Source organism: Macaca thibetana, chromosome 16 (assembly GCF_024542745.1).
Source record: "Macaca thibetana thibetana isolate TM-01 chromosome 16, ASM2454274v1, whole genome shotgun sequence".
Lineage (NCBI taxonomy): Eukaryota > Metazoa > Chordata > Mammalia > Primates > Cercopithecidae > Macaca > Macaca thibetana.
Genome location: NC_065593.1, coordinates 35455010 through 35472089, shown reverse-complemented (window position 1 = coordinate 35472089; position 17080 = coordinate 35455010). Strand labels below are relative to the sequence as shown.

Below are 17080 nucleotides of genomic sequence, written 5' to 3'. Positions count from 1 at the left end.
CGTGGTGGCTCATGCCTGCAGTCCCAGCACTTTGGGAGGCCGAGGCGGGCAGATCACCTGAGGTCAGGAGTTTGAGACCAGCCTGACCAACATGGAGAAACCCCATCTCTCTAAAAATACAAAATTAGCCAGGCATGGTGGCACATGCCTGTAATCCTAACTACTTGGGAGGCTGAGGCAGAATGGCTTGAACCCGGGAGGTGGAGTTTGTTGTGAACCGAGATCACACCATTGCACTCCAGCCTGGGCAACAAGAGCAAAACTACGAACAGTCTATATTATAATACCATAGTCCCAGAACTAGAAGTTCATCAAATAATAGAGTGCTCTGTGCTCCCACACTAAGAGCTTGATGTGTGTTAAATCACCTTAACCTTTCAGGTAGCACCTAGGCATGCTGCTTTGCTCCCTCTCAAGTAAGGATGGATACTTTTTTCCCTTTCCATTTTCCATATTTACAATCAAATGGAGTATATTTTCAAAACCAAGACAGGAAAAACAAAGTTTAAACCATTAAAAACTGATGAGCATTCAACGTAGATTTCTGAGTCTCATTGCTGATGTGTTTTTTTGTTTGTTTGGTTTTTTTTTTTTTTTTTTTTGGGGGAGACAGTCTTGCTCTGTCGCCCAGTCTGGAGTGCGGTGGCGCACTCTCGGCTCACTGCAACCTCTGCTTCCCTTGTTGCCCAGGCTGGTCTCGAACTGAACTCCAGGCCTCAGGCTAGTCTCCTACCTCAACCTCCAAAGCACTGGGATTACAGGTGTGAACCACCATGCCCAGTCTTGTAAATTTGCTTGTCTTTGTTTGTTTTGCTTAAACATTTTAAGTAAATTCAGGCTATCATATTTTACCTGTAAATACTTCAGCTTGCATCTGTAGAAAATAAGGACATTTTCTTTCTTTCTTTCTTTTTTTTTTTTTTTTTTCTCTTGAGATGGAGTTTCACTCTTGTCACCCAGGCTGGAGTGCAATGGCACAATCTTGGCTTACTGCAGCCTTTGCCTTCTGGGTTCAAGCGATTCTCCTGCCTCAGTCTCCCGAGTAGCTGGGATTACAGATGCGCACCACCATGCCTGGCTAATTTTTTTTGTTTGTTTTTGTATTTTTAGTAGAGATGGGGTTTCACCATGTTGGCCAGGCTGGTCTTGAACTCTGGGCCTCAGGTAATCCGCCCGCCTCAGCCTCCCAAAGTGCTGGGATTACAGGAATGAGTTACCACATCTCGCCAGGACATTTTCTTATTATATTATTTATAGCGCCCTGATATTTAAGAACTATCAGAAAACCAGTCCATATTCATATTTTCTCGTTGTCCCTAAATATTGTTTGGTTTAAATCAGAATCCAGGAATGATCACGTTACTTTCAGTTACGTCTCTGAAGTTTCTTCTTTTTTTTTTCTTTTGATATGGAGTCTCGCTCTGTCGCCCAGGGTGGAGTGCAGTGGCGCAATCTTGGCTCACTGCAAGCTCCGCCTCCTGGGTTCACGCCATTCTCCTGCCTCCGCCTCCCGAGTAGCTGGAACTACAGGCACCCACCACCACGCCCGGCTAATTTTTTGTATTTTTAGTAGAGACGGGGTTTCACCGTCTTAGCCAGGATGGTCTCTATCTCCTGACCTCATGATCCGCCCGTCTCGGCCTTCCAAAGTGCTGGGATTACAGGCTTGAGCCACCGCACCCAACCTGAAGTTTCTTTTAAAAAAAAAATTTTTTTTTTTTTTTTTTTTGGCCTGGCGCGGTGACTCATGCTTGTAATCCCAGCACTTTGGGAGGCCGAGGCGGGAGAATCCCTTAAGCCCAGGAGTTGGAGACCAGCCTGGGAAACAAAGTGCTACCTTGTCTCTACAAAAACAAACAAAAAAAAATTAGCTGGGCATGGTGGCGTATGGGTGGTCCCATCTATTTGGAAGGCTACTATTATCAGTAGTTAAAAGAAATTCACACCCAGAGCTTCAGCCAACCTATGGACAGCTGAATTAAGCAGCCCAGGAGTTTGAAGCTGCAGTGACACATGATTGGGCCACGGAATTCCACCCTGGGCCACAACAGAGCAAGACCCTGTATCAGAAAAAAAAAGAATTGGAAGTCCTAAAGTGTAATTTTCTTTTCTCCTCACCTCCCCAACAAAAACAAACTTTAAAAAAAAAAAAAAAAAAAAAAAGCATTTCGTAGTGTCCGAGTCAGTTAAGCAGCCAGAGACCACAAATCTATTATCAGTAGTTGAAAGAAATTCACTCCAGAGTTTCAGCCAACCTATGGACAGCTGAATTAAGCAGATAGTAAAATGCAAATGCAAAAAAGCTAATCTTGAGCTGGCTTAAAGTACTGATACGTTGTATATAGTTAATATCAGTGTTAATAGTTAATATCAGTGAGCTCTGGATTGCTTGATCCCAGGAGTTTAAGGATACAGTGAGCTATGATCACACCACTGCACTCCAGCTTGGGTGACAGAGTGAGACCCTATCTCAAAAAAACCGAAACAAAAGGCAGTATCTATTGAGCTGTTAGATGTCAGGCATTGTTCTTTGCATTCACATTAAATCTTCACACCTCTGAGATATATAATGTCATCTCAGATGTTTCAGATGAGGAAACATAAACACAGCCTCTGTTCTCTAGATTAGTGGTCCACAACCTTTTTGGCATCAGGGACCCGTTTTGTCGAAGACAATTTTTCCACTGATTGGGGGTGGAAGTGGGGTGGGAGTGGAGTGGGATGGTCTCAGATGAAATTGTTTCACCTCAGATCACCAGGCATTAGTTAGATTCTCATAAGGAGTGAGCATCCTAGATCCCTCGCCTGCACAGTTCACGATAGGGTTCGCGTGCCTATGAGAATCTAATGCTGCGGCTGAAATGGCAGGAGGTAGAGCTCAGGCAGTGATGCCTGCTCATTGGCTGCTCACCTCCTGCTGTGTGGCCCAGTTGCTAACAGGCAACGGACGGATACTGGTCCGCAGCCTGTGGTTCGGGACCCCTGCTCTAGATTATGGGGAAGCCGAAGTACTATTTTCTTTCTTTTTTTTTTTTTTTTTTTTTTTTTTTTTTTTGAGACGGAGTCTCGCTGTGTCACCCAGGCTGGAGTGCAGTGGCACGATCTCGGCTCACTGCAAGCTCCGCCTCCCGGGTTTACGCCATTCTCCTGCCTCAGCCTCCGAGTAGCTGGGACTACAGGCGCCCGCCACCACGCCCGGCTAGTTTTTTGTATTTTTAGTAGAGACGGGGTTTCACCATGTTAGCCAGGATGGTCTCGATCTCCTGACTTCGTGATCCACCCGCCTCGGCCTCCCAAAGTACTGGGATTACAGGCTTGAGCCACCGCGCCCGGCCCGAAGTACTATTTTCTCATTATAAAAACAGAATCCTACCTTTTACTTCCCACCTCTTCCTGTTAATGGAAGTTGGAATGGAGAAGGAAGGAGATGCCAGGGAAAGGAAGCATTTTAAAATCATTTGTAACATGTAACTCCAGGGTACTTCAGAGTTTTAAAGAATAAATAGGGAATAAATTTGTTTAATTACCTTTTTAGATCCAGGTTTAGGTGCCACTTGCAGGCCAAAATCTAATCTGGAAACCAAATGAGTTACAAAGTTTGGGTGCTTTTCTGTAAAAACAAGGAAGCAGTTTATTTGTATACTTTTGTGTCTTGTGCCATTCTGTTGGAAAAGGGCGGAGGAAATACATACTTTCATATGCTACAGGATAGCTCTGAGATGCAAAAGTATCTCTAATTGCTTAGGGGAGAAGGGTATTACTGGAAAGATGGGGTGGATGACTTTTCGTAGTATAACCTTTGTGAGATTTTAGTGCTTTACTGTATGCACATGATAACTATTCAAAAAAACAAGCCCGTTTTTTGGACCCTAGTTTACTGACTCCATATTCTTGTAACAGCAAAATTAGAATTCTTTTAAGCTAAAAAAAACTTTATCATAGGAATTTCCAAGGATGTCTTAAAATAGGATATCCCCAGCTTCAACACTAATGGCATTTTGCAGATTGAGAGGATAATAAAATGTAGCTGTAGTTTGGATACATGTATCCAAATATACTACATTTTGCTGATTGAGAGGATAATAAAATGTAGCTGTAGTTTGGATACTACATGTATCCAGATATACTACATGTATTTCAGATATGTCCTCTGAAAATACCTGCAAATTTATAGAGAATGTTGGGTATGTCCTTTGACTTTATCCGTGCTTAGTTCCATAGTCTATAATTCAGTTTCTGATTGGGCACAGTGGTTCATACCTGTAATCCCAACACTGGGAGGTCGAGGTATGAGGATTGCTTGAGCCCAGGAGTTCGAGACCAGCCTGGGTAACATAGGGAGAACCTGTCTCTAAAAAAAAAAAAATTAGCCAGGCATGGTGGCGCCTGTAGTCTCAGGTACTGAGGAGGCTGAAGTAGGAAGATCACTTGATCCTGGAGGGTTGAGGCTTTAGTGGTACCACTGCACTCCAGCCTGGGCAATAAGGCGAGACCGTGTCTCAATAAATAAAGAATAAAAATACAGTTTTTGTGGTATAGTTTATATACCATCACACCTTTATAACTGACTGAGAATACTTTATGGTTAGTATGTGCTGTTTTGAAAATAAAACCTGTTTTAAAATGTGTTGCATTTTAAAAGTTTTAATCTATATTGATATTACTAGACATAGTTATATAGTTTGGCAACCCTGTTATATGTTCCTATTGTAAGGGTATACCTAAACCAGACTGGCAGTTAATGAGAGTGACTTGTCCTGTTATTGTGTGCTTTGGCATATTTCTCTTTTGAATATATAACAGGAAAATACGGGAAGAATTGCTGAGTGTTCTAAACATTCTCATTTGCAAGGAACATCAGTAAGGAAAACAATCTTACCTACCTTATTTGAAGAGGTGGAAGCAAATTTAACCTTCTGTTAGCCAGTAGGAATAGGTCTGTACTAAAAATACACAAATTAGCTGGGCATAGTGGTGCACACCTGTAGTCCCAGCTACTTGGGAGGCTGAGGCAGGAGAATCGCTTGAACTGGGGAGATAGAGGTTGCGGCGAGCCGAGATTGCGCCACTGCATTCCAGACTGGTGACAGAATGAGACTCAGTTTCAAAAAAAAAAAAAAAAAACTTGAAACTTTAGAATTATGTTCATGTTTGCTGGTGTTTTAACTCAAACAGGGACAGAAATCCTAGGGAAGTAACCCATATCACTGTTTTTCTAATAACTGCATTCATAGTAGAATAACACTACATTCACTAGTAGAGGTTGAGGGAGAGAGGAAAAGAAGGAATTACATGTTACAGGATACTTTTCTGTTCTTGTCTAGACTGAGGCTGAGGCGGGTAGACCACGAGGTCGGGAGATCGAGACCATCCTGGCCAACATGGTGAAACCCCATTTCTACTAAAATACAAAAAATTAGCTGGGTGCATTGGCGCACTCCTGTAGTTCCAGCTACTCAGGAGGCTGAGGCAGGAGAATCACTTGAACCCAGGAGGCGGAGATTGCAGTGAGCTGAGATCGAGCCACTGTACTTCAGCCTGGTGACAGAGCAAGACTCCATCTCAAAAAAAAAAAGTTTGTCACTTTTCTCCTGTTTAATTTTGTGTTTTTTGAATAAAGGATTTATGTCTTTTCCACATGGATTATTTTGAGTAGTACCAATACATTCCTGAAGGAGATCAAAAATATATATGCATAGCTCTCTTGGTAGCATGTGTTTGAGAAAGTAATATAAGGATTACATAGATTAGGGTTGCAGGCAGTTCTGTCCCTTTAAAGCTAGATCTTTTATTTACTTATTTTTTAAAGTTTTTGCAGAGATGGGGTCTCACTATGTTGCCCAGGCTGGTCTCAAACTCCTGGGCTCAAGTGATCCTCTCGTCTCAGCCTCCTGAAGTGCTGAGATTATAGGTGTGAACCAAGGTGCCAGGCCAAATCTTTGGTTTTTTTCCTACAAGTAAAACACCCTGAGGCTGAAGGTAATTGCTAACTGATGCAACGTGTTTTTCTTACTGCTTTTTTTCTGGGGATCTAACAAGGAATGGGAAACACAAGTTTTTGACTTTCGTTTTTCCTCCTCTTTATTTTCTGATAGTGTTTTCTTAAAGTCATCTTCCACCTGCCTCTGAAGTTGAGGAGTAGGAAGGAATCTGTTAGAATCATTTGGGGTTCAGTTAGTAGTGTCTGTGGTTAACTTTCTTTCATGGTTTTGAATTTAATTTCACTATTTGACTAACACTATTTTTACTCCGACTTCCTCAAACACTGTGGGACTTAAACTGTGACAGGTGAAACTCAGTGCCTTAGGTGAAGGCTTGGTAGAGACTTAGAAACATAGAATTCTTACAGGGTAGCTTAGGATTCTTACAGGATAACTTAATTGCTTTTAGGTTTATAGCTTTATGAACTTTATGAGCCCACTGGAATATTTTCTCCAATTATTGGAAAGGCTGATTATCAATTAAACTTAACGAGTCTAAGGACCCTCTACTCAGAAAAATAGATATGAGATCCTGTCTCAAAAGAAAAATTAAAGTCAGGAAGAAGTTAAAATTAATGGTTTATAAGCCTTTACTATAAGTAAATGTAAGTTACATACTTTGAAGCTATTGTATTTGCCTTGCATTACAGCATATACTTGAGCTTGTAAAGCAGGTTAATCTTCTACTTTATTACGATGTTTGTAGTAATGGTTAGACAGTTGTTTGACTCCTTGCCCCTGTATTCAGTAACTGAGTTACTGTAACTACACTTTATAACTGAGTTACAACATTTATAACTCAATACCAGCAGTAATTGAGATAGAAGAGTGAAGAGAAAGTAAAATGTAGCCTTGTAGTCTTATATCTTATTCAGAGCCTGGCCTGGTTATGTTTAAGCACTATTAGCAGAAGAGTTTGACAAAAGAATTTAAATAAAATACAGTTAACTTTGCTGGTTTAGTCCATAAGATAATAGTGACAGTGGTGGTGTCTGTGGAGGGAAACTGTATTGCTAGAGGACAAGGGTGACAGAAAGACTGGATTTTTTTTTTCCCATGCTTTTTCTTTTCTGGGGTGTGTGTGTGTGTGTGTGTGTGTGTGTGTGTGTGTATTTTGTACCATGTGAATTTATTATCCTTGGAGGAAAGGGGGATAAAACTAGTCTGGCCAAGGCTAATAAAATAAAGCCTCCATTGTAGCTTCTTTTAGTAGGACTTAATCTGTTATACCATAGTTAGTCACCCAGAGTATTAATAACCCACTCTGGTAGAGATTTCCTCCTAGTAACTGGTGACTTTTGTTCTTACATGCTTAATTGGTTTGCAAAGACCTACCATCTTTAGATCCTCTATATTTGTTTAGCAGATACTTTAGTATTTTCTGAGTACACAAAGCAAATCTAATTCCATTATTTTCCTTGTTAAAATCCTTAAGTAGCTCCCTTTGCCTGTAGAATAAACTCAGGATTCTTACTGAGGTATGTTTAGCTTGTCAGTCTGGCCCTTGCTCATCTCTCTAACCTTAATTCTGTACTCCCTCAAGCCGATAGTGTTAGAAAAGTACTTGTAGTTCCCATAGCCAACCACACTTTTACACCTCTGTGCTTTACCACATGCGCTTTCTATTGAGAATTATCTCGCCTGCCTCCCTTGAACACATTGCTTTAGCTGTGTAGCCTTTGACAAGATCCCTCTTACATATCTTTGTTTTGGCACTTTTTGCACAGAATTAGAACTTGTTTGCTCTTGCTATTCAAGTTCCTTTATTTAGATCAAGAACTCTGTGACATTTTAAATCTTTTTATGCTTGTAACTTAATTTTTCAGATTCTTGAAGCGTGAACAAATAACAGCTACATGTTAAGGGGGGTAAGAGAGGACTGGTCCAGTAGTTCCAAGGTCTTAAAATAAATCAAGAAACTCAATTACCTCAAATCGCTTGAACCATGAGTGCTGCCTTGCAGATATTGCTCTTTCCTTTAACTTCATCTGTATTTGTTCTACCTCTTATTTGAAACAGTTGAATGCCATGTTTGTTGGAAGAAGAGAAGGTCCAATACTTGGCTATTAATAGTCTCACTTTAATTAACATAATGTAGATGTTATTGTGACCTTGAAGCATTAATGTTAAGTGAGGATTTGTGTTGATGAGCATATATGAATGTCAACTCTTTGGAATACACTTGGTAACATGGTTTATTATTATATTTTCTAGCTCCAGAACCTGGGTATCAACCCAGCAAACATTGGCTTCAGTACCCTGACTATGGAGTCTGACAAATTCATCTGCATTAGAGAAAAAGTAGGAGAGCAGGCCCAGGTGGTAATCATTGATATGAATGACCCAAGTAATCCAATTCGAAGACCAATTTCAGCAGACAGCGCCATCATGAATCCAGCTAGCAAAGTAATTGCACTGAAAGGTATAAAAAATTGTCGGTTTTTCTTAAAACTCTTCCTGTTTGTTTTTTTGTTTGTTTGTTGTTTTTTTTTGAGACGGAGTTTTACTCTTGTCGCCCAGGCTGGAGTGCAATGGTGCGATCTTGGCTCACTGCAACCTCCGCCTCCCAGGTTCACGTGATTCTCTTGCCTCAGCCTCCCGAGTAGCTGGAATTACAGATGCCTGCCACCACCACTGGCTAGTTTTTTTGTATTTTTAGTAGAGATGAGGTTTCACTATTTTGGCCAGGCTAGTCTCAAACTCCTGACCTCATGATCTGCCTGCCTCAGCCTCCCAGAGTGCTGAGATTACAGGCGTGAGCCACCACGCCCAGCCAACTCTTCCTATGTATTTATGCAAGTGCAATAACTAGAGTTTACGTTTTTAAGTATATTGATTAAATTTGGTTAAAGAAGATTGATCTGCTGATACCGAACTTGATTTAAACCACTTTAATGACTTTTACTTGGAATGTATCTGTGGAATATCTTAACATAGATCTACTTAGAATAATTTTAAGTTTTAGAATAAATGCATTTATATTTTGTATCTGGTATAAGACTGTGCTAAACATATCTGTCTACGGAGGAAACAAATTAGTGATTCATATTCTGGAATAGAACATACTTTACTAATATTAGCACCTAAACATGGCAGAATTTTGTATGATAATAAACTTGCCTTTGATTCTGTGCTTTTTTTTGTACTTCAGGCTTGTGTTTCACTTAGATTATTGGGTTCTAGAAAGGGCTTGAATTTACAGTAATTGTTTAAAGTGTGTTTGTATTTAGGTGGATATTAAAGCTCTTGAGTGAAGTGTATTTGAGTTTATTCAGACTAACTTTTTAATTGTCCCAACAAGGGAACTGTGCAGCTTAGAATAAACAGAGTTCAAAGACTCTTAGACTGTCAGAGAGCCTGTATTCCTTTGAACTTTAGGATGAGACTAATTGACCCGTTAAAACAGATGTTTTTAAGAGGGCTCGGTGAAAAACTGACTCTTGAAAAGGCATTTGATTGCCTATTTTTTGCTTTGTTTCTCATTTTGATAGAAGGAAGAAAAGTTCAAGTTCCCAGTAATTTCTTGATAAATTTGTGACTGAGTTGTTAGAGGTGCCGAACTTTGACTTTGCTTTACATGATTTAAACTTTGTATGTAGTAATAATACTAGTTGGAGAGTAAATAGGGTTGGGTAGGACTAGCATATTCAAACACATAAGTCACTATCACATATCTAAGATAGAAGCTCATCTCATCTCAAGGAAAAATCGTCCAGCTTTCACATGGGACCAGATGTTTTGTGACAGTAAGTGTTTTACTTCTGTTACTTCTATTTAGGGTATTAAGCTTCCTTCAGACTCTTTAAAGAATTTAAATTCAGGTCTTTAGCAGTTCCCATACCTCTCTGTTAAAAGGCCATAATTTTAATTTTGCCAAAATTCTTTTCTATTTTTAATGTTATTGTTATCTTATCACATTTCTTAACGCTTTCTTATGTGTGCAGATGGTGAGTTATCTTAAATTAGATTGTGTTAGTTATTGTCCTGTTCTATGAAAAGAATAAATTGAAAATATTTTCGGAGCATTGTACAATAGCATCATAGATTTGTCCCTATATGTCTGCACTATGGAGTCAAGCTGTCATCTCTTGTCCCCCTCCCCAAACCACTACACTTATATATATACTCCAATCCCGAATAATCTGGGGATTGAGGAAGGCAGCAAAGGAAAGTCAGTCAGTTCAAAATCCTGCTTCCCTCTGAAGCCAGTTTTGAACCTCTTGGCTTCTTTTTATAAACAGGACTGTAACTCTCACAATTTTTCAAGTCTGGTTGTGGTTTACATACTGTGTGGGATGGGAATAACATTCTTCATTTTATGAAAGAAATTTTTGCACATGTGGTAAGGAGGGTTGTAGTACAAAGCTATATGTTTTGCCCCCCTTCTGTGTCGCCCCAGCACCTGAATCTTAAAATTTCGGTCCTTCAGGAGCCAGATTCTCTGTGTCTCAGGAATGGTGTTTTTCTTAGTCTTTAAAGACTAATCTTGATAGCCTAGTGATAGTTGTGGACTTTGGCCTCTATTAATTTATACCAAATCACATTTTGAACTGATGGATTTCAAATTACAAGTACAAGCCTTTGCATCTGACTTGGTGACTCTTAACACTCAAGGCAAATTTCATCCTTTTTTTTTTAACTAAATCCTTGCTTTCTTAGTTGGATGAAGCTTGAACTTTGTTCTTACCTCCCGTATATTAACAGCATCTGAAACTATCCTCTTCCTTTGTCTCCCTTTCCTTTCCTCCAGCACCTCTACCTTCCCTTTGTTATCTTAAGCCAGTTAAATGTAGCATGCATTTCTTTTATGTGCTAGTGGCAACAAGACAGAATTGAAGCAGATCCTCTTTGTAAAAAGCAGTTTCCACAAGATTTATTTGGATGAGAGATGACTGCTTTTAAAAAAGTACATTTTCTTTCCCCTACGTGTTTGTTATCAGAGTTGCTTTGTCTTGTGTCGATGCAACTAAGTTTATGTGTAAACATACTTAATTACAAGTATGAAGTTAACGGCTTTGTTTTCAATTATTGTTAAGAAAACTATTCATTAGACTTACTTTAAGTTGGGATTTAGAATTCCATGGAAGTCATACTGTTTAAAGTGTGTTTATTAGCGGTAATACAGTTTTTGCTTAAAATGTAGATGTAGATTGCTTAGTCTTAGCTGTTACCTCTTTAATGGTTGCTGCTGTATTGATGCAACTCCTGTAGTTATTAGTCTCGTAATAGAAATATTTTTGTTTGGAAGTTACAGAGCTAGTCTAGGTAGGTATTCATTCTAAACTTTACGCTTTTAATGATTTATAATTCTTGATTTTGTTTTTAGCTGGGAAAACTCTTCAGATTTTTAACATTGAAATGAAAAGTAAAATGAAGGCTCATACTATGACTGATGATGTCACCTTTTGGAAATGGATCTCTTTGAATACGGTTGCTCTTGTTACCGATAATGCAGTTTATCACTGGAGTATGGAAGGAGAGTCTCAGCCAGTGAAAATGTTTGATCGCCATTCTAGCCTTGCAGGGTGCCAGATTATCAATTACCGTACAGATGCAAAACAAAAGTGGTTACTTCTGACTGGTATATCTGCACAGGTAACATTTTAACTAGTTTTTTATAAAGAAGAGGTTTAGAAAACTGTGGTGCCCAGAATGCAGTTTTATTTTGAGATTAGGTCTTTCTATACTCAATCCTGTTGAATTTCACTTATTTTGGAAGACCTTTTTTTTCCTCCCTCACACCCCTTCTCTTCTCCTTCCTCCCTCCTTCCCTCCTTTCTTCCTTCCTCGCTCCCTTGCTATACTGACATATAATTTCAGAATGCTCTTATCAAGCGTTTTGAGCTCTTCTGTGGAGATTGAGTAGAAATTGAGTTTCTGTAAGAATGATTTGGGAGGCCGGGCGCGGTGGCTCACGCCTGTAATCCCTGCACTTTGGGAGGCCGAGGCGGGCGGATCACGAGGTCAGGAGATCGAGACCATCCTGGCTAACACGGTGAAACCCCGTCTCTACTAAAATACAAAAAATTAGCCGGGCGCGGTGGCGGGCGCCTGTAGTCCCAGCTACTCGGGAGGCTGAGGCAGGAGAATGGCGTGAACCCGGGAGGCGGTGCTTGCAGTGAGCCGAGATGGTGCCACTGCACTCCAGCCTGGGCGACAGAGTGAAGACTCCGCCTCAAAAAAAAAAAAAAAAAAGAATGATTTGGGATTTATTATGGAGTATTTACTGCAAAATGAATGCTTCTGTACCTTTTTGTTTAAGACGTATATGAGGCACATTTTAAACATTAATGTTAAGCTTTAACAAGATAATGTTTGGGGCTGATTTTAAGTTAAGAAGTATCAAATCTATATTGAGAGATGAAGTCACAAATAATTATAAATCCTGCTAAAGATGACAAAGCATTCTAGTTATTTCATTACTTGATGAATCTGAGAGTTTTTGGTTTATGGGTCTCCAAACATTATTCTCTTTGATCCTTTATAGCAAAATCGTGTGGTGGGAGCTATGCAGCTATATTCTGTAGATAGGAAAGTGTCTCAGCCCATTGAAGGACATGCAGCTAGCTTCGCACAGTTTAAGATGGAAGGAAATGCAGAAGAATCAACATTATTTTGTTTTGCAGTACGGGGCCAAGCTGGAGGGAAGGTAAGTTTTGACTTTGGTAATTATTTTAATGAGAACTTGTATTTGACTTTCTGCTATGAATTAGTCATCTAATTTCAAAATAGCCTTCTCCTTTCCTAAGTAATTTATTTTTAGTATTCACATTTGTGGTGACTTAATTTGTTCAAATTTTGCATCTAGTGATACTTGTCTAAAATGAATAATGTTCTTTCACAACTCGTTCTGTTGGCTGTTTATATTCTTTATTTTGATTGCCAAAGTGCACATTTATATGCTGTACATCTAGAGAGTTTGATTTAGTAGGTGGTGCCAATAGTGTTTTTTTGTTTATTTTTTGCTTTTTGAGACAGGGTGTCACTCTGCTGCCTAGGCTGGAGTGCAGTAGCGCAGTCATGGGCTCACTGCAGCCTCGATCTTCTGGGCTCAAGTGATACCTCTGTCTCAGCCTCCCAAGTAGCTGGGACTACAGGCACGTGCCACCATGCCTGGCTAAATTTGGTGTTTTTGTAGAGACAGGGTCTCACTATATTGCCCAGGCTGGTCTCAAACCTCTGGGTCCAAGTGATCCTCCCACCTTGGTCTCCTAGTATAATCTGCATTTTAAATACCCTATATGGCTTGATATAGAGGTAATGTAGACTATAGTTGAATAACATTGCCATAAGTTAGTGGTTTTCAGCGGTGGCTACACATTGGAATCACCTGGACAAATTGTACTTTGTGTATTAGACTTAGTTGCAGGTAATAGAAACAAGGTCTGGTTGATTGGACCAATGGTCTATTTAGTGAAGGATATTGGATAGTTTACAACAGCTAGGGAGGCTGTAAAACCAAGACTAGGAAATGAGGAGAAATAATGGAAAATTAGCAGTGGTCAGGGTCTCAGCCAACAACTGTTCCATGGAACTCTGAGGACACTTCTGGATCCATGATTGCATTGCTGGATGCTTGGAAATTCGATTTGACTGCCATTTCCACTACCAGAGTAGAATCTCTGAAATCCTAATACCTTTGTGTTCCTAGCTCCCTGTTCGAAGTCCAGTTATAGGCAAGATCAGATGCCCACATCTTACGTCTGAGAATATTTGGAAATAATTATTTGGTGTTTGGTGCTCCTAAAACAGAAGGCTGGTTCTACCACCAACAAAACTTGTAAAGAGTATCTTCCCTCTTGTTGTCCCATCAGGAAGAGGGTTTAGATTCTAGGCAGACCAAAAAATTTGAACTTCACTTTCGTTAGGACGTGTGTCTCTTTTTCTTGGTAAGTAAGCAGTTTTTAAAAATTGAAATAGAGATTGCTTAAATATGATCATCTGTAGCCTGTCAGGAGAGAGGAAATAGTAAGTAATGGAGTACAATTCTGCTTAAAATTTCATATAGCCCCTGAATTGAGGAATAATGCTGCCAATACCTCAATGTGACAAGGGTAGAAAGCACTGATATTTAGATCTGAATTGATGGAATTTAAACAGAAAAAAACACATAGTTTTAGAAATTAGATATTATCCTTAAAACATAAGGCCAGGATATTTATTGAAAAGTTCTACTACCAAAAAGTTTCAATGTCATTTTGAACAGTATCTGGAAACCTGTTTATAGGTTTTTGAGCCTGTTATTTAATACATGGTGCTATCCTGTCTGCCACGGCTTTTGAAGGAAGATACCAATTTTTTTCAGTGTGGCTAGTCATCCTAATGAAGGATGATGAGACCCTATAGCATTCATATGGTATGTGTCTTGGATACTGAATTATTTTTTGTCTGAGTTCATTTCTGACATGACTAAGGAAAATATATAGTACTTTTTCATTGAGATTATTTACTTTTCTCTTGCCTGGCTTACATGCAGCATTGGATATTTTAAACCAAAATGTTCTCATTTAGTTTATGGGATGTTTGTGATTAGAGAGACAACTCAAATTAGGTATATACATTCCTTCTGTTTTAGTGTATATGTATAGGTAGAGAAGAATTAAACAACTTACATTTCTATTTGGAAATACTAAATTAAAATTGAAAGCTAGGAGAAAAATACCTTTGTAGGTAATGTATTACCCTTCTATACCATTTATTTCAGGTAGATTATTTGAGGTATGATTATTTCAGATATTCAGCTGACTTTTTTTTTTGAGATGGAATCTCGCTGTGTTGCCCAGGCTGGAATGCAGTGGCACAATCCCAGCTTCCTGCAACCTCCGCCTCCCGGGTTCAAACGATTCTCCTGCCTCAGCCTCCTGAGTATCAGCTGACTTTAAAAAATGTATTTATCTTAAAATAATACAGATTATAGGAAGCTGCAAAGACAGTACAGAGCAGTCCCCTGTGTTCTTTATCCAGTTTCTCCCAATGGCTACATCTTACACAGCTGTAGTACAGTAGAAAAACCAGGAAATTGACATTGGTACAATTGTATGATTCTGTGTCATTTTATCATGAGTAGATAACTATTTTATCACCACAGTGATTTCCCTTATGACTGTAGAGTCCCACCCACTCCCCCTCTCTCACACCATCCCTAGCTCCTGGCAACCACTAATTTATTCTCCATCTCTATAATGTTGTCACTTTAGGAATGTTACATAAATGGAATCATACAGTATGTGACCTTTTAAGATTGGCTTCTTTTTTTTACTCACCATAATGTTCATGAAAGTTTGTTCCTTTTTATTGCCAAGTATTCCATGGTATGGATGTAACCAAAACCATTTAACATTGATCTTCTGTAGAACATGTTGGTTGTTTCCATTTGGGGGCTACAAATAAAGCTTCTGTGATCAACTGCTAATGTGTAGGTTTATATACATTTTGATTTTCTTTTGAACAGTTACATATTATTGAAGTTGGCACACCACCTACAGGGAACCAGCCCTTTCCAAAGAAGGCAGTGGATGTTTTCTTTCCTCCAGAAGCACAAAATGATTTTCCTGTTGCAATGCAGGTATTTTAAGCAAAATAAATAACTTTTTAAAAATCTCTCCTCTTAAAAGAAATTAACCCAAAGACTATTCATGGTAGATATAATTTAAGTGATGCTTAAAAGAATACTCTTACAAAGTTTATTAGTGAAGCTTTGTAAAATAATACCTTGGCCTTTCACGTACAGGCCTACCTTGGGCATATTATGAGGTTTGGTTCCAGACGACCACAATAAATTAAATACCACAACAAAGTGAGTCATAAGAATTATTTGGTTTCCCAGTGCAGATCAAAGTTACACTTACACTATGCTATAGTCTACTGTAAAGTGTGAAATAGCATATCTCTAAAAAAACCGTATACATACTGTAATTTAAAAATACTTTATTGCTAAAAAATGTTAATGATTATTTGAGCCTTTAGTGAGTTTTAATCTTTTTGCTTGTGGAAAGTCTTGTCTCAGTGTCAGTGACTGCTGAATAATCAGAGTGGTTGAGGTGGCTGTGGCAGTTTCTTAAAATAAGACAGCAGAGAAGTTTGCTGCATCAGTTGACTCTTTCACAAAAGATTTCTCTATGCAATGCTTTTTGATAGCATTTTACCCACAGTTGATCTTCTTTCAAAATTGGAGTCAGTTCTTTCAAACCCTGCCAGTGCTTTACTAGCTAAGTTTCTGTAATAATCTAAATGCTTTGTTGTCATTCAGCAATGTTCACAGCACCTTCACCAGCAGTAGATTTTATCTCAAGAAACCACTTTTCTTTGCTCATCCTTAAGAAACAGCTCCTTTACTAGGAGATACAGTAATTCAGTCACATTTTTAGGCTCTATTTCTAATTCTGGTTTTCTTGCTATTTCTACCACATCTGCCCGTATGTGCTGCACTGAAGTCTTGAACCCCTCAATCATCCATGAAGGTTGGAATCAGCCTCTTCCAAACTCCTTTTAATGTTGATATTTTGACTTCCTCCCATGAATCATGAATGTTGTTAATGACATCTAGAATGATGAAGCCTTTCCAGATTCACCATTACTTAAAAGTACTGTGGTGAATCCTTTCCAGATTCACTTAAATTTACTTTGCCCAGATCCATCAGACGAATCACTATCCAGGGCAGCTGTGGTCTTATGAAATATATTTCTTAAATAAGAAGACTTGTAAGTCAAAATTGCTTCTTTGATTCATAGGCTTCAGAATGGATGCTGTCTTAGCAGACATGAAAGCAATATTAATCTCCTTGTATATCTCCATCAGAGCTCTTGGATGACTATGTGCATTGTCGATGAGCAGTAATATTTTGAAAGGAATCTTTTTTTTTCTGAGCAGTAGGTCTGAACAGCAGGCATAAAATATTTAGTAAACCATGCTGTAAACAGATGTGCTGTCATCAGGGCTTTGCTGTTCCATTTCTATAGCATAGGCAAAGTAGATTTAGCATAATTCTTGAAGGTCCTAGGATTTTTGGAATAGCAGATGAGCATTGGCTTCAACTTAAAGTCACCAGCGTCATTAGTTCCTAATAAGAGAGTCAGCCTGTCCATTAAAGCCAGGCATT

At 39.0% G+C, this 17080-nt stretch overlaps 2 protein-coding genes across 4 annotated transcripts in view; one reads left to right on the top strand and one right to left on the bottom strand.

The window, feature by feature from the left end:
- SKA2 (spindle and kinetochore associated complex subunit 2) overlaps window positions 1-17080 on the bottom strand; it is a 976874-nt gene that overhangs the window by 517830 nt on the left and 441964 nt on the right. The gene's annotated exons all lie outside the window — the stretch shown is intronic.
- CLTC (clathrin heavy chain) overlaps window positions 1-17080 on the top strand; it is a 75325-nt gene that overhangs the window by 16153 nt on the left and 42092 nt on the right. For both annotated transcript variants that reach the window (XM_050764648.1, XM_050764647.1), the window contains exons 2-5: window positions 8196-8403; window positions 11308-11576; window positions 12469-12630; window positions 15433-15546. In XM_050764648.1, the coding sequence (XP_050620605.1) occupies window positions 8196-8403; window positions 11308-11576; window positions 12469-12630; window positions 15433-15546 (753 nt within the window). The remainder of the gene's footprint in view (window positions 1-8195; window positions 8404-11307; window positions 11577-12468; window positions 12631-15432; window positions 15547-17080) is intronic.